The following is a 27756-nucleotide window of genomic DNA, read 5'->3' on the forward strand; positions in this document are numbered from 1 at the left end:
TCTTCTGCCGCCCGGTCTGTGTCCAGGAGGATGAAAGAGGTGCTGCTGCAAAACAAACTGGGATTTCTGAACTGGGGTGTCATATTTGGGGGGGGGGGAGTTAACTTCAAGTTTTACTTTCTTCTGCCTCAGCCACACTACAGCTATTGAAAATAGGTTTGCGCATTTCTACATATTGTTTTGTTTCCCGTGGCCACCATGCACCCTTAGAGAGAAAATGTGTTTTTTATTTCTATCCTGGCAGCTTGGTTTATACTAGGCACGGGACAGACCCTGAGAACAAGGGATTATAAGAACCAAATACAGAAATGCTTCTTAAATAATTAAGTCTTTTAAAGGATATGAATATTTAACTGTACATTTATTAGGCTGGTGTATTGTTTTCTTCAGTGGTGCTGTGAATAAGTGTCTAGCTGTCCCTCCGATACAATTCAGGCAGTCCGTTTCCTTTTAGCCTAGTGGCTCAGTGATGGAGCATCTCCTTGGCATACGGAAGGCCCCAGGTTCAGTCTCCAGCATTTCCAGCTAAAAGGATTCGGTGATGTGAAAGATCTCTGCATGAGACCCTGGAGAGCCACAGCCAGTCTGAGTAGATAGCACTGACCCCAACGGATCAAGGGTCTGATTCAGTATAAGATGATACTATGATTCAGTATAAGGCAATAATCTGGAGAGCCAGTTTGATTCCCCACTCCTCCACTTGACGCCAGCTGGGTGACCTTGGGTCAATCACAGCTCTCTCAGAGCTCTCTCAGCCCCAACACCTCACAGGGTGATTGTTGTGAGGATAATAACAACACACTTTGTGAACCGCTCTGAGTGGGCATTAAGTTGTCCTGAAGGGCGGTATATAAATAAAATGTTGTTGTTGCTATTACTATTATTAGTGTATGTGTTCATTCACAGAGCATTGTCTACGTTTCTAATAATAACAATAACAACATTTGATTTGTATACCACCCTTAAGGACAACACCCACTCAGAACAGTTTACAAAGTGGGTTATTATTATCCTTACAATCACCCTGTAAGGTGGGTGTGGCTGAGAGAGCTCTGAGAGAGCTGTGACTGACCCAAGGTCACCCACCTGCCTTCAGGCAGAGGAGTAGGGAATCAAACCTGGCTCTCCAGATGAGAGTCCTGCCGCTCTTAACCATTATACCAAATTGACCTCTCTGCAGCCTTCCTTCTGATCAGGCTTTTGGGGGGGGGGGTTGTTCTGAGTGTTGAAGACACTGGCACACAATATGAAATTAATGACTTCCTGTGGTCAGGGCTGTTTATTTAAGACATTGGAATTAGGATGCCAAGACGCTTTACTTCTCCTTCCATTGACCCTCTTGGGCTTGTCTTCCGCTCAGTTCCTCCTTCTCTGTCATCCTCTTCTTCAGCTCTTCTTGTTGTCTTCACCAGTAACTACTGAACCTTCATCTACACCTTACAGTTACTTCATAATTTTACAATTTCTTACCATTAACTGTTACTTTGTTCATACAGATTTATTATTTAGCCGCTTCTCCACAAAACAAGAATCCATAGTTAACAAGGCAGGTACAGACTGTGGTTTAGAATCCCCCAGCAAAACCTAATTAGGGCACCTGCACTTGGACATCAAGACAAACCTGAGTTTGATCTAACCACTGTTTATTGTAATATCTGAATGTAAACCAGTAACACTTAGAGTTTCTCCTTCCTCACCTCCCAGTGTGCAAAGTGACTTTTGAGATGTCTGTTCACCTTCATTGCAGAGAACAAAATAGTGAAGAGTCCAGTAGTACCTTTAAGACTAACCAACTTTATTGTAGCATAAGCTTTCGAGAACCACAGCTCTCTTCGTCAGATGCATCCTCTGGATCTATTGCAGAGAACAACATCAGATGAAAGGATACAACATGTCATGTTTGTGGAGGGGGTTGGAACTGTAAAGTATTATGGAATTTCTTTTTTCTATCTTACGATAACAAGTCCTTAGTGACTTGTTATCGTAAGTCTACGTTTCTCTACGTTTCTAATAATAACAATAACAACATTTGATTTGTATACCACCCTTAAGGACAACACCCACTCAGAACAGTTTACAAAGTGGGTTATTATTATCCTTACAATCACCCTGTAAGGTGGGTGTGGCTGAGAGAGCTCTGAGAGAGCTGTGACTGACCCAAGGTCACCCACCTGCCTTCAGGCAGAGGAGTAGGGAATCAAACCTGGCTCTCCAGATGAGAGTCCTGCCGCTCTTAACCATTATACCAAATTGACCTCTCTGCAGCCTTCCTTCTGATCAGGCTTTTGGGGGGGGGGTTGTTCTGAGTGTTGAAGACACTGGCACACAATATGAAATTAATGACTTCCTGTGGTCAGGGCTGTTTATTTAAGACATTGGAATTAGGATGCCAAGACGCTTTACTTCTCCTTCCATTGACCCTCTTGGGCTTGTCTTCCGCTCAGTTCCTCCTTCTCTGTCATCCTCTTCTTCAGCTCTTCTTGTTGTCTTCACCAGTAACTACTGAACCTTCATCTACACCTTACAGTTACTTCATAATTTTACAATTTCTTACCATTAACTGTTACTTTGTTCATACAGATTTATTATTTAGCCGCTTCTCCACAAAACAAGAATCCATAGTTAACAAGGCAGGTACAGACTGTGGTTTAGAATCCCCCAGCAAAACCTAATTAGGGCACCTGCACTTGGACATCAAGACAAACCTGAGTTTGATCTAACCACTGTTTATTGTAATATCTGAATGTAAACCAGTAACACTTAGAGTTTCTCCTTCCTCACCTCCCAGTGTGCAAAGTGACTTTTGAGATGTCTGTTCACCTTCATTGCAGAGAACAAAATAGTGAAGAGTCCAGTAGTACCTTTAAGACTAACCAACTTTATTGTAGCATAAGCTTTCGAGAACCACAGCTCTCTTCGTCAGATGCATCCTCTGGATCTATTGCAGAGAACAACATCAGATGAAAGGATACAACATGTCATGTTTGTGGAGGGGGTTGGAACTGTAAAGTATTATGGAATTTCTTTTTTCTATCTTACGATAACAAGTCCTTAGTGAATAAAAATAACTCTGTTCCCGTGCGATCTGATACAAGCTTGTCCTGTTCTAGTGGTTGAACATTTAGTGCTGGATCAGTGCAGCATTTTCCCTGGAGCTTGCATCCACTAAACATAAGCCACTTCTCTTGGCTGTGTATTAATGTTGCTTGTCTGTGTGATAATTTTCTAGGACTCTTTCAAGGTGCCTTAACTGTCACAATTTCACACAGGGTCAAGCATTTCTTCTCGAGGAGGAGGGGTCACATCAGAAATAAATCAGGAGTTAGAGAGCTACAGCTAATAATGATGAAATTAATGTCCTCGTCAGTCTTTATCTCTGAAATGTCCTTTTCAGGTTTCACCCAGTATTGTTCACATGTGTTAAAGCAGCAAAGCCAAAAAAATCTAGAAAAACTTCATTCAAGGTGTCCAGTGGCACCTTTAAGACTTACCAACTTGATTGTAGCATATGCTTTCAAGAACCACAGCTTTCTTCATCAGATGCACGGAGGGTATAAAGAAACTGTCCCTCTGACACCCATACATGCTGTAAAAGCAACATCTAGATGAGAGTCCAGATTCATCTGACGAAGAGAGCTGTGGCTCTTGAAAGCTTATGCTACAGTAAAGTTGGTTAGTCTTAAAGGTATTGCTGGACTCTTTACTATTTTGCAACTACAGACTAACACGGCTAACTCCTCTGCATCTTCATTCAAAGTGAAAACAAACAAGAAAATCATACTTGTTGCCCAGTTTAGAATTTGACGTACGTGGTGACTTGATGCATTATTCCCCCCCACACACACACTTGCAGTGGTGGTGTTTCTCCAGGCACTGGCAATCTGAGGTTAATGGATTGGATTGGCTTTCATGTGCTGTCTTTATAGATGTCGACGAGATGATCTGTTTGGGGAAGCAGCGGAGAGGCGGCATCGGCTGACTTGCGTGTGTCCTCTGCTAGTAATACTGCTGTCCTGTCTGTTGAATAGTATTGATCCATCAAGGGCACTAAATTGCTCTGTTAACTGGAAAAGGAAATAAGGAGAGGAAGCACTAATCATTGGCCATTCAGAGAGCGACACAGCCCCAGCACGAAAGATACTGGCCTTGTGTCCATAGCTGACAGAACTCGGTTGATGAGTCCCTAACCTAGAAAGAAGTTCACACACACACAAGAAGGGGGTCTTGGATCAGATGTCTGTCTTTAGGCCAGCTATATCTCTGATTCCGTCGAGAGATGAAGGGTAGCCAGAACTTCTTTAGTGCGTTGTGTTTGGGGGACTTTTTTGTTTGCTTGCTCAGTTAGGACTTAAATAGGTTTGGGGCTTGCTTTGAATCCCCCCACACACACACACAAATCTGAAATGGTGCCCCAGGAGGCCACAGAAAGTGAAAGGGTGTCATTTATGTATTTATTGAACCTCATTTATAGTCCACCTCTTTTTTTATATATATATAAATTTTATTTTTAATTACTAACCACAAAAACTACAAAGAAGGGAAAACGGGAACAGGGGGAAAGGGATTTATAGTCCACCTCTTGATGAGACTCCAGGCAGATTACAACATCATTTAAAATATTTGCTCTCTTGGCTCCCTGAAAATGAGTGCCAGCCAAGCCCAAGCTTTGGTGAAGGGAAAAAGCTGCCCGCAGCTCCATTGGTCCCCATCACACACTCCCTCTTCAGCAGAAGCTCCGGTAGTGACTGCAGCAGTGAGATGGAAGCATCTCTGTGAGTCTTCCGTTCCATGCTTGCCGTGCCCAAGCGTCCTGGGGAATCTCACTTCCCAGGTTGTGTGCATGCTCGGAACATCAGGCACCCCCAAATGTGCATCCTGCTTACTTGGAACATATTCCAAACGCGGCTGCATAATGGATCTTTTCCATGCCGGCTGGTATTTTCCTCCACTACCTTTCCTGAGATCACTAGCAAAGAGTTTCTCTCTTCCATTGCTGATGATTGCTGTCGTCATTTTCATAGATCAGTTCTCACAGCCCCGAGATCTCTTTCCAGGCCCATCACTGCAGTTCAGACTCCACCAGTGTATATGTAATGACCCAGTGGGTGGGGGGGGGCAGTTGATTCTACTGTCCTTTTCATGCTACTTGACTAGCCAGGTTGTTGCTCTGTCGTGCAATTTAGTCAGTTCTTGTTGAAGTTCTTCATAGCCCACCTTGATCTTTACTATCCTGAATAATTTGGTGTCGTATACGAATTTGTCTGACTCCACCTCTGTCTCTATAGGCCGTTCGTGAATAAATTGCATAGCACCAACTCTGGCACAGATCCTGGGGAACCCCAGTGCTTAATACGGTTACGAGAACTTCCTTCCCTCTGCTGTATGCTGTGAGCCAGATACTAATCTTTAGCAGTGCCTGTCCATGACTACTAATTTTGTTGAGGAGTTTTAAATGAGAGGTGTTGTCAATAAGCGTACAGGGAATCCAAATATATAATATCTACCGGATCATATTTATTTTATGGATAGCTAGGTAATTTGGCCCAGGCTAGCTCAACCTCATCAGATCTCAGAAGCTAAACAGGGTCAGCCCTGGTTAGTATTTTGATGGGAGACCCACCAAGGAATTACAGGGTTGCTGCATGGAGGTAGGCAATGACAACCCCCCTCTGTTTCTCTCTTGCCTGGAAAACTCTACGGAGGTCACCATAATTCTGTTGTAACTTCACAGAGCACTTGCCACCACCAAGTCAAATAGAGGGGGGGGGAGTTTTCTTAGAGGTGGATGACGAACAGTGTGTGTCCCGTCCCCGCCGCCCAATTTTGGTATGGGATTGTTTTACTCACAAATAAGGTGGAGTTAGAGGTTAACAGTGGGGTCACCAAATTGGTAAATGTCTCCAAATTTCACATTGACGAAGTTCTAAGCAGACTGCAAGAAGCTCTAGTGGAACAGCCTGCCCGTGTGGGTCATGGCAGCCCCCTGCTTGGTTCCTCCCTGGGCTTCCCGAAGGCGGCTTCCACCATCCGGAGCAATGAAGCAGAAATCCAATTTAAGAGCTTTCTGTCCTCTTCCCTATTTTATTTCCTCTGTGGGCTTGTTTTAAGACATTAAAAGCACCTACCTGTGTCAGTGCTCCATGTGGAAGAAGTAACATTGTGGAAATGGTGCTTGCCTGCCTGTTTGTGGGTGGATATAGCTTGCTCGCTTTTGCGTGCACGTCAAAGCAAAATCAGGTCTCTGCCTGTCTTCAGCCTCGGACCGTCATACCTCTTACGATGCAACACGGACCTTTTCGGATGTCACAGTGGGCTAGGGTGGACAAAAAGGAGCCAGGACTCCTTTGGCAGTTCTGAGGCCCTGGCCAGCCTTAAGCCATGAAGCAGAGTGGCCGCAAATAAATACATTTGTATTTATTTATTTATTTAGAGGAGAACGTTTATTTATTTAAGCTAGAAACAGTAACATAAAAGCTGTACACAATAAACATAAAAAATAACATTCTAAAAACCACACATACACACACACACATTAACAATACACATAAAATAGCAAACAAGAAAAAGAAAAAAACCCTCTAAAACTAAACTACAAATTGAGTTCCGATTTTCTCCGCAACAACATACATCATTTTGAAAGCCTCACTTATTCTATGTTAAACATAAGAGCCCTCTTTTTTCTGTTGTTTGTGATGCTTAATCCATAAATCCAGATGTCATCAAGTCATTATTAGGGTTGCCAGGCTCCCTCAATCTCCCAGCAGGGGACAGGGGCCTGGCACTTACCTTTGGGGAGAGGGGGGTGAGTGCGCGCAGAACATGCATGCATGCCCCCCCATAGGCATTGCACGGCCCCTGGGCAGACGTCATTGCACGGCCCCTGGGCAGGCCTGTTTTCAGGCGCTGCGGAGTGCTCCTGCACTCCGCAGTGTCAGAAACGGGCCGTTCTGCCATGGATCGGGCCTGTTTTTGAGGTGCTGCAGAATGCAGGAGCTTTCCTGCGCTCCGCAGCACCTCAAAAACAGGCCAAATCCGTGCCGAAATGGGCCTGTTTTGAGGCGCTGCGGAGCGCAGGAGCACTCCACAGCGCCTCAAAACAGGCCCGATCCGTGGCAGAACGGGCCTATTTTGGGCGCTGCGGAGTGCAGGAGCACTCCTGTGCTCTGCAGATGCTGAAAACGGGTCTGGTTTGCTGTGGATTGGGCCCGTTTTGAGCGCTATAGAGCGCAGGAGAGTTCCTGCGCTCCACAGTGGCCCCGATCCAGGCCAAAACGGGCCCGATCTCGGCGGCTACAGTGCACATGCACACACCGCGCCATGGGGGAGCGCACAAGGAAGGTGCACGCCCTCCTGCTGCTCAGGAAAGTGGGGGCAGGGTGTGGTGGGCGAGGGATCCCCCACCCCCACCAGGGGTGGGGGATCCCTAGTCATGATTCTCTCTTTCATGTAAAAAGTCTATAAACGGTTTCCATTCAGTCAAAAATGTAACTAATGTCTTTAATCAGTGAAATTTTGCCAAAACTTTTATCCACCATTCCTCCATTGTAGCCAATGTTGCCATTTTCCATTTTTGTGCATACAGTACTCTTGCTGCCATGATCAAATATAGAAAAATGTTCCAAAACTTCTTTCCAACTGGCTGTCCATCATTCCCAACAAAAATGTCTCTGGCTTCAACTGGATTTTAATCTTCAAAATCTTCTGAATTGTTGATTGTCTCTGCAACCAGAAATGCTTTGCTTTCTTACATGTCCACCACATGTGAAATGTATTTATTAGTACATTTATACTCTGCCTTTTCTTTTGGCTCAGAGTGGCTTACATTAATACATTTCCCCCAGTAATGCCCCTCTGCGCATTTAAAGTGGAAATTCTATGCAGTTGAGTTGGTAAGGTGGAGTGATGGTTTTGGTCTAGTGAGACCCAATTTCAGATGTACTTTTTGATATTTTAATGAGTTATTGTTAAATTAATTTTTAAAACCACTTTAGCGATGAACTTGGCAAGGAGGACCTTGGGCAAATTATCTTCAGCTCCCCCCATGTAATAGCAACTTTTCTAACTGCATTCTGCAGATGACTGCGAAAAACAGGAAAATATGTTGCACATTTAAAATAATGTCTATATAAGTGGTTTAAATTAGCGGCAGACAAAACTTGAATAGCTTAGAATTATTTAGTGAGGAAAATAATCCTTCTTCTTCTGTGTCTTGAATAACATCTTCAAAGGTTTTTTCCCCACCAAATAAGAGTTTTGTTTTTGTATTATTTTGATCTGTTCCTTGTGATGTGCAAATTATTTGATCTCTGTGTTGAAAAATATACTGCTTTTCTGAGAACGGTGGTTGGGGAACTTCATAACGCTTGAACTGTTACCTCAAGGCTGGCTTCTCCAGTGAGGAGTAAACTTGTTAGATATTACTTCCACTTCCTTGAAAAGGTTGCCTGCCCTAAAGAAGATTAATTTTCACTGCAAAGCTTAGACTCTTGGCCTGGGATATGTTTGTGAATCCCTTGGGCTGGCATTCATTTTCCTCCTGTAGGGTATTCATTAGAAAGTGAGACTGAAAATGAAATTGCATTTCCACAAAAGCACGAGTCGAAAGAAAGAACTTCTGGGTTAACACAGGAGTCTTTCACCTCTGGAGATTTGGCCGAAGTTGCAGATAACAAGTGACTTGTGTTCTTCAGCCACTCCCCACCCCCCACCCCCAGTTCTTTGGAGATGTCTGCCTGTCTTGTGACAGAAGAAAGTCAGGCACATTGCAGCGGGGGGACTGTTGAGTATGTGTTGCAACTCCGTGGGAGTACAGAGAGGGTTTTAAAAAATTTATTTGCTTCATTTATAGCACGTGTGTTACGCTGAGACTCAAGTCGGATTACAGTTTTTTAAAAAAAACTCAAATCAGACAGCAAAGACCCCCAGTAAACAATGCAGTAGGGCTAGGATTACAGAATTGAGGCACAGTAGAAACAACCAAAAGGACAGTGAAAAGGGGAAAAAATCATTTAAGCACAGTATACCATAGTGTAGAAAATGGGTCACAAAGGTAGACTGCAGCGCAGTGCAGTAAAAGGAAGCTAATGTATACAATAAACACCCAAAAAGACCTGCCTCGTAAAAAATTTCCTGGAACTATTTTCCATCACATATCTGACCTTGTAACCCATGAAATAAACAGTGTTCGTCTTTAACGTGCCTCTGAATTTTGGTTTTATTCTGCTATGATGAATATGGCTACTCCTTTGCAGTCAAATAGACTAGTATCTTCCTCAGCTGTTCCATCATAAAGCAGTTCTAATCCCTTTATAAAAGCACCCTCCAGAAAATTTCTGTTTTGCACCGAACGTGGCCATGGCTGCAGGACTCAGCATCTTGAGGAACTCTTCTTTCCTTTTTAAAAGAAAGCAAGTTTTTAATCCTCGTGGCTGTGGAAATATGCTTGAAATTGTATGTACAATGCCAGGGCATCTGTGGAATAAGATGTCGAGTAGCAGAAAATGGGGATTCGGTGCCGTTTGCAGCTCTTCGCCTCTCCTGGTGACTAGCAGAAACAACATAAATTGTGCAAAACAAGAAGTCATGTCGATTCACTCTGTTTGCATACGATATGTGGGCCTCACAATTTGCTCGAGTGCAGGACTTCACTGTGTTAAGCAGTGAGAAAGGCAGGCTATAGCTGCTGGTGGTGATGATGATGATGATTGATGATGATGATGATGATATGAGCTGCCACACCATAGCAATTGGTGGGCAGATTTCTAATCGGGAAAACCCTGGTCAGCATTTGCCTCTGCTGTGAATTCACTGGTGATCTTAGGCAAGACACTCTCTTTCACCCTCTGCCCCACCCATTCAGAATATTTATTTATGTTTATAATTCACTTTTCTCACTGAGACACAAGGCGGATCGCATAACGTAAGTCAGTGCAATCAATAGGAGGATAATGTGGACCTTACGGGACTGTTACAGTGATACTATCTTACATGAACTTGTTCAAGTGCTGGAAAAACACTGTATAAATGCCAAGCAGCTGTTTTTTATGGAGCCTGGAGGGGACACAGCCTTTCTTGCCTGGGCAGCCTTGGGCGCTGCTTTGCCTGAGTTTCTTTGTGTCACCCTCTTAATCTTAATGGTCATCCTCTTCTCAGAGATGCTTCGGAGATAAATGTTTTCCAAACCGCTCTGCAGAAATAGTGCTAGATGAATAATGACAAATACTTCTAAGACGAGAAGGCAAGGGTGTGTGTGGGCGGTGGGGGGGACATATGTCTTTTCCTGAGGCAGCAAATATCTTCTCATTGAAAGGCAGCGCAGCATCTGCACGTTGTCCTAGAGAGAGGAGAGGCAGCCCCGTGCAGCGCGGCGCCGTACCACCGGATCTAGAGAAGCCCAGTGGGAGATTCCTATTAAAAAGACAAATTCTCTCACAGGGGTAGAATATTATATCCCTGACAGTTACACTGAAGATCTGTCATCTGTACTTCGGCAGTATTTGTCAAGCAAGGGGGAAACCTCTGCCAACCTAGAAAGATCCTGTACCGCAGTTAGGGAGGAAGTCCAGCCATGTTAGCCTATAGTTGCAAAATAGTAAAGATGCATCTGACGAAGAGAGCTGTGGTTCTCGAAAGCTTATGCCACAATAAACTTGGTTAGTCTTAAAGGTGCTACTGGACTCTCTACTATTTTGTTAGGGAGGAGGGGTCTGGAGGAGGCCAAGTGACAACAACGTCCTTAAGAATGTGGAAGGCCCCTCTCGCTTTCCAGGCTGTCTGGGCCCTGCAGCATCCAGCCTTTTAATTTGCAATTGCAGAAGGGCCAGCGGTAGATGAACTGCCTTGCCGGCCCCTCGCTCCACCCAAGAGGGCAGCTGTGTTCCAGGTGGAAACTCAGTGGGATTGGTAAGTTGCCCTCTCGCTTATTCAGCTCTTCTGCCAACTGCCATAGGGTGCTTAGCTGCCCCCTGCAGGAGTGCAGCTCACCACCTGCTCCCCTTTTTGTTCTTCATGCACCTCTGCAGACGGAATGGCAGGTGCACTTCACAAGGGGGTCACTTGGTATCTGTCTCCCAGGGATCACAGAACCTTTCCCTTGCTAAACCAAGGGCACGCATGTCTGAAAGTGCAAACACCTGTCTGCTTTCTGGAAGCCAGAACCTGCAATGCAGGCGCGAGCATTTTCCAAATGGGTGAAGGGTGTGTTTTGGTGTGATATTACGACCTTTCATCTAGCTAGGAAAAGCAGTGTCCACAAGCCCAGAAAAGAGCCGAATGCAGCATCCATCCATGCCCTGGCAGATTCAGTAACAGGATATAGATTAGCCATGCTTGTCGGGCATTTATGAATTTAATTAAAGAGGGCCAGGGAGTGTGGCATTTGTAGCTTCTGTACTGCCGAGGAACCAGAGCTGAACACACAGTCAGAAATTCAAGAGGTTCTCAGACTCACGGCTCCTTAGTCAATAAGAATGAAATGCCTTGACTTGCCCTAGGTTGCATCCATGTGCTTTTTAATGCAAATTTTATTTTGAAATTCAGCATTTTGCTCTTACCTCCTTTTTGGGTCTCCAAGCTAAACGGCAGGTTGTGAAGCCCTTTCCTCAGAAAGGATGAGGCTGGAACAAACTGTTGATGGGTTCCACTATCCAAAAGAAAAGCCTTGCTAGATCCAACAGTGTGGCGACGCCGGATAACAGCTTGCATATATTTAAGAGCTCTTAATTGCTTAGAGAGGAAGGGAGACGCTTTGCAAATCCTGGCTAGGATTTCCTTTAGTTATTGATCAGACTCCTTTGATGCATACTGGAAGGGTTTTTGATAATTTTTCCGCAAGCAACTTAACCTGACTGATCAGCCTCTCAGAAAGTCCCTTTACTGCGGGCTTGCAAAGCGATCTCCCTCATTTGTCCTGCTTATTCAGGGCTCAGGGTGACGTTAAGATTCATAGATCTCAAATTTAGAGATGAGCAGAGCTAAACATGGATCCAGCAAACCACGGCACTCTGCCTCCACTCTAGGAGGGAGAACACAATCCTGGGCTCTAGTTCATCCCAGTTCGGCCAAGTCAGACAGCAGTAAAATTGAGTCGTGACACATTATCCCGGGGTGCAGTCCTCATCTTTATTTCCCAGATATCTGTGTTGGAAAGGCAGCCAGGGGGGAGCATATAGGGTATGGTGTTTGGTCCCATCTCCATCTCGGCACTTTACCTGAATTCATTGTTGAGAGATGTACTTACTCTCCCCAACAGGGGCCTGGGGTTAGGGGTTAGGAGAAGCTTTCTCCCAGCATCACAAGCTCCTGCCACCTTGGACATCTCTGTCATCAGCAAAACGGAGTTGTCGGAAAGAACCCCATAAAGGTTTTCAGCAGTAAGCGCATTGTGGAAGCACACTCACCACCTTTGAAGAATGCAAAGATCTCCGCAGGAGTGAGAGGGGCTGTTCTGCTTTGAGAGGAAGCCATCTTTGCGCCATGCTGATGGCTGGCTCTGTGTCAGTCGCAAAAGCCACTTCCCCTTCCAGAGTTCAAAGTGTAAAAGCAAGAGAAGAAAGGTTGATTGAACCGTTATCTCTCTAACACCTAAAGTAGGAAAGCTCCCCCAATCCTGGCTTTCTGCAAACTGCGCAAAACTGAATTATTCAAGAGGGCTTTTACTCAGATAGGAGGGGCTGTACTTTAAGGAAGTGGTCTCAAAGAGATGTGTCAATAAAGGGATAGGGAGGGATAATATATTTCACTTCTATTGTTGTAAATATGATCCTATTATACGTCAGTGATAAAATTGTTTACGCTCTGTCTCAGCTTTTCTTCAACTCTGCATTGGATTTTTGCTGTTCTAAATCTTAGCAGATTTGCATGTATATAACCCTATCACATGTTTATTGAAACGTCTTTGAAACTGAGAGCTAAACTACACGAGTCGCCCAACACGCGTCATGTTCCCGCAAGTTTACCTGGGAAGTGTAGTCAGGCCAGCGGCAGCAGGGGTCGGAAGGAGGGAAGGGAAAGAGCCGGTGAGGGGAGCAGAAAGCTGACAGGCGGCTAGCAACAGCAGCTGCTGAGGCTGCCATCGGCGCTGCTAGACTCAGCCATCCCTTCTAGGGACCCCCCTGTTGAATAGTGTGTATTCAGCGTGACTGCACCAGCTTAAGGAGGATCCACAAAGAGTCCACACCTTGTTAGTTTAGTAAAGGTGTATAATACAATTTATTTATAGGTGGATATAGAGCAATATATACAGGTTACAGTCCAGAGAGACAAAGTGCTTCGCCTACACCTGGACTTGCAAGAAGCCCCTACCATACTGTACATAGTAGCTATTTATACATGTAGACACCCAATCAGATGCATGCATGAGTTTAGCTGAGTCATTCACTTCATGGTCTCCTGACTCTTAACTTAACCATCTGACTCTTTGTCACCTGATGTGTCTACCTGTCATACTGATCGTTCTGATCTAAAGCCTCTGCACACTGGCTTTTGACACTTAGATATCAACACCCCCCCCCCCCTCCCGGAGGAAAACCCGAGTGGAGCTGTGACTCACAACAGCTTATGCCCTGCCACAGATTTTGTTAGTCTTATAGTTATTACTGGACTCTTGCTCAGTTTTTTATGTATGGCGTTAGGAACTGTCCTAGTCAGTGCTTCCCTGTTCTTTAGAATGGCAAGAAATTATAAAGCTTTCGCTACCCGCCGTCACAACTTAGAGATCCCCTCACAGCACTAGCTGAAGAACACGCTAATTGGTCTCTGGGACCCAGTCATTCCACTGGTTGGGTGACATCAAGGAGGGAAAGCCCGAAGGCAGTCGTCATACTTCTTTCTAGCATACAACAAAACCGGTTCTCACCTTTTTTCCGAAAGAGTATGTAGGTAAAGGTAAAGGTAGTTCCCTGTGCAAGCACCGAGTCATTACTGACCCATGGGGGACGTCGTATCACAACTTTTTCTTGGCAGACTTTTGTTACGGGGTGGTTTGCCATTGCCTTCCCCAGCCATCTACCCTTTACCCCCAGGAAACTGGGTACTCATTTTACTGACCTCGGAAGGATGGAAGGCTGAGTCAACCTTGAGCTGGCTACCTGAACCCGGCTTCCACCAGGATCGAACTCAGAGGCCGTGAGCAGAGCTCGGACTGCAGTACTGCAGCTTACCACTCTGCGCCACGGGGAAAGAGTATGTATGGTATGTATTTTCTAGCCTCCAACATGCTCCCAGATCATCTTTCCTAAACCAGCAAGTGAGTAGAACCAATCTGGTTGCATTGTAATACCTTTCTGTGTTACAACATTCCTCCAAAGGTGTTGCATTTTAATACTCTGAATTCTGGGCTTCTTGCCTACATGACACACTAACTGGATCTTATTCAAAACTTGGTGATTTATCCTCAGAGGGATCAGAGCCACTGTAGTGGCTGGAGTGACAGCTTTCATGAGTCACAGCTCACTTCTTCAGATACTGAAGAAGTGAGCTGTGGCACACAAAAGCTCATACCCTTCCACAAATTTCATTAGTCTTATAGGTGCTACTGGACTCTTGCTCTTTTCTACTGTTACAGACAGCCTAACACGGCTACCCATCTGGATCTATCTCTTTGCATGGTAGCCTTTTTCTCACAAGCTAAACATCAAACTTAAACATACTGTAGTTCTTCTCCTAGTTAATTTTTTGAAGTCCTTGAGTAAAGCCGGGCGCCAATACATTTAGCTTTAGGCTAAAATTGAGGGATCCTGGGGATGTAGAAAGCTATTCTATTGTATTGGTTGTATGTGATTTTGGAAGATTCTAAGCGTGCATCCTCTGTGAATTCACAAGATAGTTATGGACACTCTCTCTCGCCCTCACACCTGTAGCACGGGGGTAGCATTGACTTGCTTTATATCCCAGGAAACCGTAGGTTATTTTTAATGAAGCCATGTTGCATTCTTCAGGAACTGGTGGAAGGGGGGGTGGTACACATGGCCGAATTGTATCATGCTTTGGTGACAAAAATGCCTTGTGATGGCTTTTGGTGGGATGCTCTTAAGTAAGGAGCTCCGTGGCACAGAGTGGTAAGCTCTGCTCATGACCTGAGTTCGATCCTGGTGGAAGCCAGGTTCAGGTAGCCAGCTCAAGGTTGACTCAGCCTTCCATCCTTCCGAGGTCAGTAAAATGTGTACCCAGTTTCCTGGGGGTAAAGTGTTGGGGAAGGGAAGGCGATGGCAAACCACCCCGTAACAAAAAGTCTGCCAAGAAAATGTTGTGATGTGACACCCTCCTATGGGTCAGTTATGACCTGGTGCTTGCACCTTTACCTTTTACCTTACCTGCTATTAAGTAGGAGAAAGACCTTATGAAATATAATTATTTTGGAAATAGCAAAATACGTACCTTCTGCTGTAAGTGCTGAGAACTTCCAAGGGTATCAGGGTAATTTTGGTATTGTTGGGGGGCGGGTCACACTGTAACGTATCCAAGAGACCAACTAGGAACTGGCATTTTAAAATGCACGTAAGTTTTGTTTCCAAAATCGATAATTCTAGATTTGTCCTGCATAGAGGATAAGAAGGACAGATTTAGAATTGCAGTAACTTTTCCAAGCCTCGTTTGACGAAGCACACTAATAATCTGAGGCTCTCATTTCTGTGTAATTAATCAGGTCCAAAAAGAGAGACATCACTGTCTATTGTCTGCCTTTCTTCTGCAGAGAAACAGAGAGAGTTGGCTCGTAAGGGATCTCTGAAAAATGGGAACATGGGGAGTCCAGTAAACCAACAGCCCAAGAAGAACAACGTGATGGCCCGAACAAGGTAGACTTCTTCGTCGGTCTGAAGTTCTTCGTGTGTCAATCGTACCGCTGCTTTTCACTTTGCATGGGTGCATTTTTTGTTGTGTATATTTCATTGTGAGTCTGTTGTGACTTGATGACACAATGGCCGTGACTGTGAAATGGAATCTCCATTTTAAGAGGCGTCGCAGCTCTGAAGACCAGATCCGAGGGAGGGAGGATGGCATAAGGATGTTGCCTTCATGCCCTACTTAGGGCCTTTCCAAAGACGTCAGGCTGGAAATAGGATGTGCTCGATCAGATGGACCTTTGGTCTGATGCAGTGGAGTTGCACTTGTCAATGTGTTTAAATGAGAGTCGCAGGAAAAGTACCAGAAGCTTGTTCAGCGTGGGAACCGTGCATTCTCTCTACTCCGCTGCAGGGTCCCAAGTCTCTCACAGAAATGTCAGGTGGTTGATAGAATTTGGCGCTTTTCTTCTATTTCATTCCTATTTCTTTTAAAATTAGACTTTGGCTCAATTCAGATGTTACAGGAAACCATAGCGTTTATCTTTCAGCGAATTCTGACGAGTGTGATCATCTGAACGCAGGCCGCTTCATTAACTATGATTGGTTTGATCATGTCAAACTGGTTTGAAACTGGCTTACTAACCACAGTAGCGCCTTGAGACAGTTGAACAAGGACCTCTTGTCTTAAATCCTACCTTATTTCCAGTGGAGCCCTTAACAGGCTACAGGCCAGGATAACATGCTACAAGCCAGGCCTCTGTAGGGCAAGCACAAAATCAATGAAACCTTTATTCGTTGAGGTACACCAGGATTAGAAAGACTGCCCGCAAGGCAAATCCTGGTTCCACAAACTAGAATTAAAATACATTCTAGCTTTGTACTACATCTGAACAGAAAGCCTCAGTCTCCGTATGGCTGGCTTCTCAAGAGTCGCACTTAAGGTACTTGTGTGTGGTCTTGTTAAAATCACGATAACTGCAGTTTTCAGTGTCAGAAATCTAAGTTCTTGTCCTCACGGTTATAGGTAGATTGGAAGTATAAGGAGAAACTTTTGAGAATGGATTTGGAAATGAATGATTTTACCAGGCAATTAACGGCAACGTGATTCATCTTGGTAAAATGTGAGGTTCCCAAAGGCTTTGCCTTTTTCATGTTTGTCACTGAAGTCACCATGTACAAGTGTGTCTGTTGAAAAGAATGACGACACTGAATACAGCTCTAATAAAGACAGAGAACTCTCTGAAACAAAGGATAACCTGGATCTTATTTTTCCCTTTGAAACTTGATTTTTTTTGGTGATATTATATAAAGAAATCTTTCATAATAGAAAAGAAAGAAATCTTGAGAAGGCAAGTGTCCCTGAGAGGTCTCGTTCATCTCAGCTTAGGAATTGTTTTCACAAAGCAGTGTATTAGTTGGAATTTCATTCTTAACTGTTTTTTAAAAACAAAATAGAATCCAAGTATTGTGTGTTGAGACCTGTTCTTGCCAGATATGTTTTGGCTATTCTCCCAGATGCTCACCACTTGGCAAAGGGTACTCTATAATAACTGTCTCACCTCCAGAGGAATTAGCCGTGTTAGGCTGTAATAGCAAAATAGTAAAGAGTCCAGTAGCTCCTTTAAGACTAACCAACTTTATTGTAGCATAAGCTTTCGAGAGCCACCGCTCTCTTCGTCAGATGCATCGTCCGCTTTTGAGAACCACAGCTCTCTTCGTCAGATCTGACAAAGTGAGCTGTGGTTCCTGAAAGCTGCCGATGCATCTGATGAAGAGAGCTGTGGTTCTTGAAAGCTGTCGATGCATCTGATGAAGTGAGCTGTGGTTCTCGAAAGCTGTCGATGCATCTGATGAAGAGAGCTGTGGATCTCCAAAGTTGTTGATGCATCTGACAAAGAGAGCTGTGGTTCTCGAAAGCTTATGCTACAATAAAGTTGGTTAGTCTTAAAGGTGCTACTGGACTCTTTACTATTTTGTCTCACCTCCAGATTCCCAAGTATTAGTATGACCACGTGTTCCTGAGAGAAAAGAAAGGTGGCCAGAGTATGGCAGGTCCTGTGATTTCCAATCCATTTTCAGGGATTAATGCAGAGCCAGAGGAGGAATGAAGTCCATCTACATGATCAAATACCACTATTTGGGTAAAAAAAGGTGGCCTTTTCTTCTTGGTCCTGGATATGCAGCTCGTCGTGTTCCATGAGACAAGGCCAGCAGTAGTAATAGAAAGTGTGTGTCTTCGTAAGGTGCTCTTTCCTTACCATACTGCCATGTACCTTGGTACTTAACTGTTCACGTAATGTGCTCTGTAGTGATGTCCCAGCAGTATTATAATTACTGTCAAGAAAGGACGTGCATGTTTCTTTAAAGTCCTGACAACTCTTTGAGATAGCCATGATCACAAAAGAGAACCTCCATATACAGAGGCAGTAAACCTCTAAAACTCCATGCTAGAGGGCAGCATCAGTGGAAAGCATTGCTCTGTAATGCCCTGTTTGATGGCCCTCCAAGGTAATTGGTTGGCCTCTTTTTGAAATAGGTTGCTGGACTAAATGGACTTTGTCTGATCTAGCAGAGACGTTCTTAGAAATGAGATTCCTTCCACTTTTCCTAGTAACTCTTGCCTGTTGTTTAGTTTCTTTCATTCTTAGTGTCCGTTCTGATACCATGCAACTTAAGAAAATACTTTCTCCTACTGTTTGCTTGGAGTTATATAGTAGTTAAACATTTCTTTTTCATTTCAGGCTGGTTGTTCCCAATAAAGGCTATTCCTCATTAGACCAGAGTCCCGATGAGAAGCCGTTGGTAGCGCTGGACACGGACAGGTGTGTGATGTAGCAATTTGCAAATTCAATTATTCCTCCCTTTTATTTTAGGATATTTGCAGCCTGCTTTTTTCTTTGGGTATTCACTCAGAGCTACTAACAATAAAGTTTATAAAAAAGAAATAAAGTCTGTCCATCTCAAATGAACACCAATAAATTACAGAGCTGCAGAGTGATAAACCAAGTAATGTAACTAACCACGTGCTGAGACCCTTCTCACGCCACTGTGGGCAAACCTCCAAGCCTTGGCCAAATGTGTCAATTTCAGTTCCCAGGTAGGTGAATGCCAACAGTTTTCAGGCATCTGAGGGTAACTACTACTACTACTACTACTAATAATAATAATAATAATAATAATAATAGATTTATATACTGCCCTTCAGGAGGACTTAACACCCACTCAGAGCGGTTTACAAATATGTTATTATTATCCCCACAACAATAATCACCCTGTGAGGTGGGTGGGGCTGAGAGAGCTCTGAAAGAGCTGTGACTGACCCAAGGTCACCCAGCTGGCTTCAAGAGGAGGAGTGGGGAATCAAACCTGGTTCTCTAGATTAGAGTCCTGTGCTCTTAACCATTACACCAAACTACGATAGGGACACGAAACACTTTGCGCATTATGGGTTTAGACCAGTTCGTTGTTGGTTGGCCTATGAAGGACTTTCAGTCAGTTTGATGTAGTGTAGTGGTTAAGAGTGGCAGGACTCTAATCTGAAGAGCTGGGTTTGATTCCCCACTCCTCTGCTTGAAGCCAGCTGGGTGGCCTTGTATCAGTCACAGCTCTCTCAGAACTCTCTCAGTCCCACCCACCTTACAGGGTGATTGTTGTGAGGGTAATAATAACACACTTTGTAAACCTCTCTGAGTGAGCATTAACTTGTCCTGAAGGGCGGTATATAAATCAAATGTTATTAGTTAAGAGTTAGTGGTTAAGAGTGACAGGATTCTAATCTGGAAATCTGGGTTTGCTCCTTTGCTTGAAGCCAGTTGGGTGACCCTGGGTCAGTCACAGCTTCTAGGAGCTCTCTCAGCCCCACCCACCTCACAGGGTGATTGTCGTTGTGGGGATAATAATAACAACATACTTTGTAAACCGCTCTGAGTGGGTGGTGTTGTCCTGAAGAGCAGTATATAAATCAAATGTTACTATTATTAAATTACATTTCTGCTTTCAGAGACAGTATACTTTTAAATACCAGATGCTAGGAGAGAAGTCGGAGGGCTGTGTGTGTTGGTTTCCTGGAGGTGTCTGGGTGGGAACTCGATGCAGGACAGCAGGGGGACCTGGCCTAATGCAACAGGGGTCTTCACTCTGCGAATCCTGATGAGGAGTGACTTAGGGAGGTTCTGTCTGTGCCAAAGGGGGTGGGCCTTGTTAATAGAGTCTCCAGTTTCTCATTGGAATTCATCTTCCTCTGTAGCGACGATGACTTTGATATGTCCAGATATTCCTCCTCGGGATATTCCTCAGCGGAGGTGAGTTTCCGTTCCTTCATTTCATCCTTCTTAATAAAGATAAGTGCCTCCCCAAAGTACGCAATATGTATTGATATTTTATTGTTTTATGATTTTAAACTGTAATTTATTGTATTTATTGCACATATATTTTTTGAAATTGTCGTTTTATGATGTCGTGACCCACGGGGAAGGCAGGATATAAATCCAATAAATAAATAAATCCCTTTATGTTTCCAGAAGGCAACAGCTGGAGTCCCCCCCCACACACACACACGCCTCCAATGATGAAGGGAGCATTTCCTCATTTATCATTTTCCTTGGCTGACTATCTGTCCACTCTTTATTTTTGCAATCCAAATCCAGAGAATGACCTAAAGAAACCTGGCACAAATTGATCAGAGAAGTTAGGCTGGGCCAGCCAGGATCAGGATAGAATGCCAACTTGTGCATCACTCTCAGAAATGTTTAGAAGCTCAGAGGTTGCAAATAAACGTGCCCTTGAAAAAGGACTCTCTCTCCCTTTTTTCTCAAGGCTGTTCGTAGTCAAGTGGAACAAAGCACATGTCTTTCGTGTTAGAAGGTGCCAGGCTCAATCTCCAGCTAGCAGAGCTGGGAAAGACCTCTGCCTTTAGGGGATGCTGTTGTTAGAACCAACAATTCTGAGCTGTAGATGGACTATTGTCTGAGTTGATATCAGGCACGTTTATATGTTCATGAAACTCAACAGAGGATACTATGAGGGGTCTTGTTGGAGGAAAATGCAATTGACTTGAGTAAAGTCCACCCTCATACAAGAAACTACTCCAGTTGTGCCCTCTTTTTAGAGACTTCCTGAGCCTCAGAAGGATATACAAAATAAGAAAATTATCACTCTGTCTACTTGACTGGCAGCTTTCTGTTTCCCAACCATACGAAGAGATTCTCTTAACTGGACATGCTGGGGATTGGAGACAAAGTGTCGTGCATCCTGAGTTCGCACTCGCCTCTCTAGAATCCGTCTTTTGAAGCAGGAAGAGGCATTTATGGGTGCACCAAATGTGGGTCTGCTGGGGTGAGGTGAGGGTATTGGATTGCCAGTCATGTGACTCGTTGACTCTCTGTCTGCAGCAGATCAACCAGGACTTGAACATCCAGCTGCTCAAGGACGGGTATCGGTTAGACGAGATCCCAGACGACGAGGACCTCGACCTAATTCCCCCGAAGTCGGTCAACCCAACTTGCATGTGCTGTCAAGCCACCTCCTCCACTGCCTGCCACATCCAGTAACGAGGGAAGCCTGGAAAGGGGGTGACCAGTGCTTACCACTATAACTGTAAAACTTAACAGCCATTGCTTCCTCCTATGGTAGGACGTGCACCTCTTTGTGTTTATGGAGCCAGGAGAAACCAAAAAATATATCTATTCATTTTATGATCCTCTTCTCATTTCTGTTTGAAGCTAGAGAAAGCAAACTCTGGGAGCGTATTCCCGGTCTGGAAGGCTGATCGGATCCCTTTTGGCCTGGTCGTGCGTGGCAAGGTTCATACGTGGGCTTTGGGTGGAACCGGGTGAGGGCGCAGGGGCATATCAGGATGAAATTCATTCTTGAGGAGCTGCTGCTTCTCTACTGACGCAGTCAGGTCCTGCCAGGGAGATGGGAGCAGGAATTAAGTACGGGATCCTTCATAAGGCCAGGATGGATTCATGGTTAAAAAAGATCCAGAGGAGTTAGCCATGTTAGTCTGTAGTAGCAAAATAATAAAAAGTCCAGTAGCACCTTTAAGACTAACCAACTTTATTGTAGCATAAGATTTTGAGAGCCGCAGCTCTCTTCATCAGATGCAAGGTTGCATCTGACGAAGAGAGCTGTGGTTCTCAAAAGCTTATGCTACAATAAAGTTGCATCTGATGAAGAGAGCTGTGGCTCTCAAAAGCTTATGCTACAATAAAGTTGGTTAGTCTTTATGGTTAAACTAAAATCAGTTACAGGTTACATGTAGATGAAATGCAAGTGGTATTTACAACATCCTTTGAACTAAACAGTGTGACATGTAATGAAACACTGTGCAGAATCTAATAAGATAACAGCCTATCCCCAAAAATGTCCCGTCTTCTCATTTGCATCCCAAACGCCTCGCCTGTCTTAAGATAGCCAAAGTCACATATGTCAGGATCAAAAAAGTGCAATCTGGTTCCCGTGAATGGGACCTGATGAGAAACATTTGTGTGTCTCTGGCAAAAGTGAAAAGTCTGTGCCCTTGATGCTGTAGTGCCAAGAGAAGAGCATCTGGCTGGGTGAATTCCAGAGAGCACAACAGCTGTTTGCCGGTTTCTGCCCTGCCGCAGCCTTGGCTTGTGTGGGCCTGAGATCCCAGTGGCCGCAGAAGCCCTCGTGTTTCTGCCGAAGGCTCTGTCTTCAGGAATGAGGATTTGAGCGGTTAGAGCTCGACTCCTTCATTCCAAAAACATTTTAGCGGCTGGCTTTCGTTCTTAGCTTTTCTCTTCCCGGGGGTCCCATTGCCAGTCCAAGATCCTATACTTGATTTGCCATGAAATGGAACCGCTTCTCAAGGAGGAAGCTGCTTTTACTCAGATTCGGTGCCTGTTTCTCTGTCTGACAGCATCAGCACGCTGCTGGCATTGAGTTGTGTGAGGAGGGCTTTCCTCCCTCGCCCGCCCAGTTAATTGTGCCACTGATGACGGCAGCGTCTCACAGAGAGAAAATGGACAGGTCTTGACTCCACCCAGCATTGCTTCGCCTTGTGTTGAGCTTTTTGTGCACTGCTCATTCATTTACCAGGATGGCTTGTGCAGGATTGTGCTAAAGGTAAGGCCCTCTTATGTCCCCAGCAATGGCAAACAGCTGGTCCTAGTTTTAAATTATGAAAGATCAGGGTTTTTTAAAGTAACTCAGTGAGTTCTTTAAAAAATGTAAATGATTTGTGTCCCTTTTTATTGATTGAGCATCAGATACTTTGCTCTTATTTCTCTTCATGCTAGGCTCCCTGTCTGAGAGTCTCTCTACACAAGACATCTTACACAGGGACGCTCAAGTGTAGAGACATGCAATGTTAGCCGGGAAGCGTAGTTAAAAGAGACAGAGCCGGCAGAGATCGCTCCTCAGAGGGTTTGTTAATTTCATCTTCTCCCTAGAAGGGGAGGTGAAATTGACAGCTTTCAGGGAGGCGCAGATGAAATTAACAAATCCTCTGAGGAGTGATCTCCGCCAGTTCTGTCTTTTTAAACTACCCTTCCAGGCGAACTTGTCTCCCTTCACTTGAGCATCTCTGTGTAAGATGCTGTGCATAGAGATACTCTGAGTGAGGCAGTTTACATAACCTTTTCTCACTTCAGTCATATTTGTGAATTGAATGGCTCCCTGCTTTATGAGCTCAAAAGCTAGACTGCAGGCTGTCATCCAATAGCGTCACAGCCTGTGAAGACTGCATAGTCCAACCTGCAGTGCAAATCAGCCTTTTAGCTATGCAGAGGGTGACCCCGGGGTTTTGCGGAGTAGCATTGTGCGGAAGCCCTCCGACCCTTGCTTCAGAATGAGCAGCAGAGCTTCTCTGCCATGGAAACAGAATTGCAGATCAGCATTTTGGAAACAAGAGGCATCAGGAACTCGGGTTCCTGTTCTAGCAAGTTAGATGTGAAGTAAGGAACATGTACAGCCTGCTTAGAAACAATCTATACGTGAAGGGTATAATCCTCGCAAAGACCAAACCTTTTAATAATCTCTGAATATGGAGTAAAATTACCTCTTCAGAAATAATTCTCAGTCCTAAGATGGTTGATTTGTGTTTTATTTGCACACACACTGCAAGTGAGTTTGCAGACAACCCCGAGTTTTTCTCATTTTGTTGCTCCTGTGAGTGTGAGAGATTTTGGGATTGTGAACAAAACCTGAGCTTTGAAGTTACCCCTTTTCCCAAGCCCCTGCACAGACAGGATGAGGGACTTCCACACGCTCTTTGCTGCCTTTTCTTGCACGGGCATTCCTCCAGCGTCGGGGGGGGGGAGGGGGTGGCATGGTTTGGCCTCACCTTCACCAAAGTATTTGAGAGTGGCACGTTTTTTACCGAGATCAGTGCAGAGACATAAAATGGAAAAAAAAATCTTTTGGCTTCTCCTCGCTCCTAGGCTTTGTGTCTGTTTTGTTTTATGAGGAGGGGATAGATTCGAAGTTGGGGAAGGAAGGTGGAAAATGCAGTGCGGCCACCGGGGAAATGAAATGATTTACTGGGGCCCGTGTGGCTTACAGACTCTGTCACATCGGCATTTCTCGGTGCCATCTCACACGTTATGCAGAAACAAGTCCAGACTTGCCACCAAGTATTCTGTGAATAGGAGCATCGGTTGGTCCCAGCTCTCTGACGAACATAACTGTATGAGGCAGTGCGTGGCCAGGCATATACGTGCACGTTCACACGCTCAGTTTTTAGGCAGGCATACACAAAAAACCTCTTGAGTCGGTGCCTAAGAAACAAAATGTGTGAAGTGTCCCTTTAAGGAAAACTGCATTTTTAAAAATGGAGTTCAGACTGTGGGTGGGAAACCGTTTTAAAACAGAGGCCTCACTGCTAGAGGCCCCGGGTAGGTCTTTGGTTCTCAGCATTTACCTTTCCGTTTTTAGTATATAAAGTGAGAAAAGCCACCCCCATAGATTTTAGGAGGGGGTACTTGGCAGCTCCCTGGTTCTGTGGTGCTGTTTCTTAGTTGTGGAGGTTGGGTAGAATACAGGGGGGAAAGATGGCATGGAAAAGGGACGGATAACCCTGGCGGCTCTGATTCCTCGGGAACACTGGAAACAAGGGGAAACTGTCCTCTCAAAGAGGGCTTGGAAGGATGTTGATGCAGCTGGGGGGGAATCTGGGAGACCTGCGGGCCCAGGCAGCTATGTAGGCGCTTGTCCACTCGTCAGGTTGGATCCTGTCTCTCCTCCCCTTCCTGCTTGCTTGCGCCAGGCAGCTGTTATTGGGCACCACTTCGCAGTGTACTGAGCCTCCCTGTTCATAGATCCAGAGGAGTTAGCCGTGTTAGTCTGTAGCAGCAAAATAGTGAAAGAGTCCAGTAACTCTTTTAAGACTAAACCACTTTATTGTAGCATAAGCTTTCAAGAGCCACAGCTCTCTTTGTCAGATGCAACTTTATTGTAGCATAAGCTTTCAAGAACCACAGCTCTTTCCGTCAGATGCCACTTTATTGTAGCATAAGCTTTCAAGGGCCACAGCTCTTTTTTGTCAGATGCAACTTTATTTTAGCATAAGCTTTCAAGAACCACAGCGCTCTTCGTCAGATGCAACCTGACAGCTGTGAGAGCTGTGGCTCTCGAAAGCTTATGCTACAATAAAGTTGGTTAGTCTTAAAAGTGCTACTGGACTCTACTATTGAGCCTCCCTGCTGTGTCTGCATTTTGTGTACGAGTGGAGCCGGAATCCATCATATCGGCCTTTCCTCCTTTTCGGTCTTTTATCTGATCCCTGGTGCCGCTGTGCCGTCCCAAGCCAGCCTTGGTGGCTGTGAAAGTAGGGAAGCCAGGAGTGATTCCTGAAAGCTCAGACTATTCAGAAATGCTTCCACTCAGTCTCTTTTCCCAAAAAGTTATCTGCTTCCAATGACTTGTTTGCCTGTGAGACTTTTTGGCATCTCAGATGCCCCCAGCTAGTACCCCCCTCCCTGCCTGTGAAGACTCAAAAATAGAGACATTGAACTGTTATTTTGGAGGTGGAAGAAGTGAGAAGGGAGAGCAAGACCAGATTTCTTGGCAGGAAGCAAAGATCGGGTCAACTGGCCTCCTTCCTTTTACTTTGTTCTTAAGGAAAACAGTAAAGAATCATTGGCTGGATACGTTCATCCTGAAGGATTTATAGAAGCTGCTGCTATGCGGGAACAATGCCAACTTGAAATGAGCTGTTCCTTTTTTAAAAAAAAAATGCTCCACTCCCGCAGCTCTTGATTTAACGATATGCCAGAGGACTGCAGTACGGAGACCGGGCGATGAGGCAGGTTGCCGTGCCTTGCAAAAACATCTGTGCTGCTCATCAGCTGGCAACAAATGACATGTTGACAGCTGTCCTTGGCCGTGTCATGTGCTTGGGAAATGCAAGCCCCTCATCTCTCAGCATGCAGCACAGCCTCTTGAGCGCTTGCAGCTGAAACACAACAGAGCCCCTGCCCCTGAGAAAGTCAGCCCGGCAGGGCCTCAGGACAGCTCAGCTAGGAAGGCCCATCATGTGAGACCGCAGCCATTTCCCCCTTTCTGTGCACGCTGAGATGATTCCCTTCCGATTCCAGATCCTGTCCCATTATATACATTTCTTCTCTCTTTTTTTCTTCGAACTTTGAACAAAGGTGGCTACTCTTAATGAGCATAGATGCAGAGGAGTTAGCCGTGTTAATCTGTGGTAGCAAAATCAAAAAGAGTCCAGTAGCACCTTTAAGACTAGCCAATTTTATTGTAGCATAAGCTTTCGAGAATCAAGTTATCTTCGTCAGATGCCTGATACAGAGACTGGTCAAATATAGAAGAGGAGGGGGGAGGACAGAGAAGATGCAGTTAGGGGGGGAGATAGAGGGATGGAACCAAAACATTCCTTTGCTAGTTTTGGTTCCATCCCTCTCTCTCCCCCCCGAACTGCATCTTCTCTCTCCTCCCCTTCTCCCCCCTCCTCTTCTATATTTGACCAGTTTCTGTACCATGCATCTGACGAAGAGAACTGTGATTCTCGAAAGCTTATGCTACAATAAAATTGGCTAGTCTTAAAGGTGCTACTGGACTCTTTCTGATTTTACTCTTAATGAGCTATGCCTCGCTGCATGTTAGTTCTTGGTATAAATGAGTTTTACCTTTTAAAGGCCTTCCGTTTCTTTCTCTCTCTTGGTTCCGCCCTGCCCTGCTTGCCTCCCATCTTCCTGTGAAGGTCCCAAGGCCTGACATACCTGAAATGTTTTCAGTTAGTCTTTGTAAAGGCCACAGAAGGAGCTAAATCATTTGCAAAACTGGAATCTTGCGCAGCCGTTGAATCCACAATCCCTCTGACTTTGTCCGTGACCTGGCCTCACAGGTTTTAGGAGAAACAGCTGGTACCTTTTGCCTTATAGTTTCTTAAGTACACAAGAGGAGTGGAAATGAATGCCAAGTTCGCTCCATTTCACTAAGAACAGCGTGTAAAAGTTGCTTTCAGTTGGAAATCCCTTCTTTCTTTGGGTTTGTGTCATATGTGGGGTTGTATAAACACATTACTGAGCAGCCGGCACATAGCTCTCATTTGTGAAGCCGCCTCTTCCTCCTACCTTGCACAGATGTGGGTCTGCAACTGTATAGGTTCTAAGACTCTCTTGCAGATGGCTGGCAAGCTAGAAGGCTCTCATCTCTTAGGCAAGCCGGCCCTGGCGGCTTCTTCAGGTTGGATTTGGTCCTTGGGTCGTGATGCTGACTTGCATTCTGGGATTTGCAGTTTTTCACCGCGCCCTGCCTCGCTCCAGGTGAGACGGAGGCTACTTGGCAGCATGCAAGTTTCTGCCCACCTTTCCTATTTACCTTTTCCCCACTGACCTCTCACGGTCCTTTTTAAACCCCAAACGTGTGTGAAAGTGTGGGTGGTGTTTCCAGCAGGGTCTTGGAGAGGAAAAGGAGCTTGGTATTTGAACTTGTCTCTAGCTGACGGATGCTTGGCTGTGACGCATCTGTTGCCATAGCTACAGATTGT

The 27756-nt window shown here is 45.0% G+C and overlaps 1 protein-coding gene across 2 annotated transcripts in view; it reads left to right on the top strand.

Annotated features, from left to right (window-relative positions):
• The window catches only part of FAM219A (family with sequence similarity 219 member A), a 74215-nt gene extending 52400 nt beyond the window's left edge, over nt 1–21815 (top strand). Inside the window, exons 3-6 of one of the 2 annotated variants that reach the window (XM_054987255.1) lie at nt 15692–15794; nt 18524–18604; nt 20029–20083; nt 21173–21815. In XM_054987255.1, coding sequence (XP_054843230.1) covers nt 15692–15794; nt 18524–18604; nt 20029–20083; nt 21173–21331 — 398 coding nt within the window. In that variant the 3' untranslated portion in view covers nt 21332–21815. The remainder of the gene's footprint in view (nt 1–15691; nt 15795–18523; nt 18605–20028; nt 20084–21172) is intronic. The other variant, XM_054987256.1, reaches the window with a different exon arrangement.
• Nucleotides 21816–27756: the final 5941 nt, after the last annotated feature.

Source organism: Eublepharis macularius, chromosome 8, assembly GCF_028583425.1.
Source record: "Eublepharis macularius isolate TG4126 chromosome 8, MPM_Emac_v1.0, whole genome shotgun sequence".
Taxonomy (NCBI): Eukaryota; Metazoa; Chordata; class Lepidosauria; order Squamata; family Eublepharidae; genus Eublepharis; species Eublepharis macularius.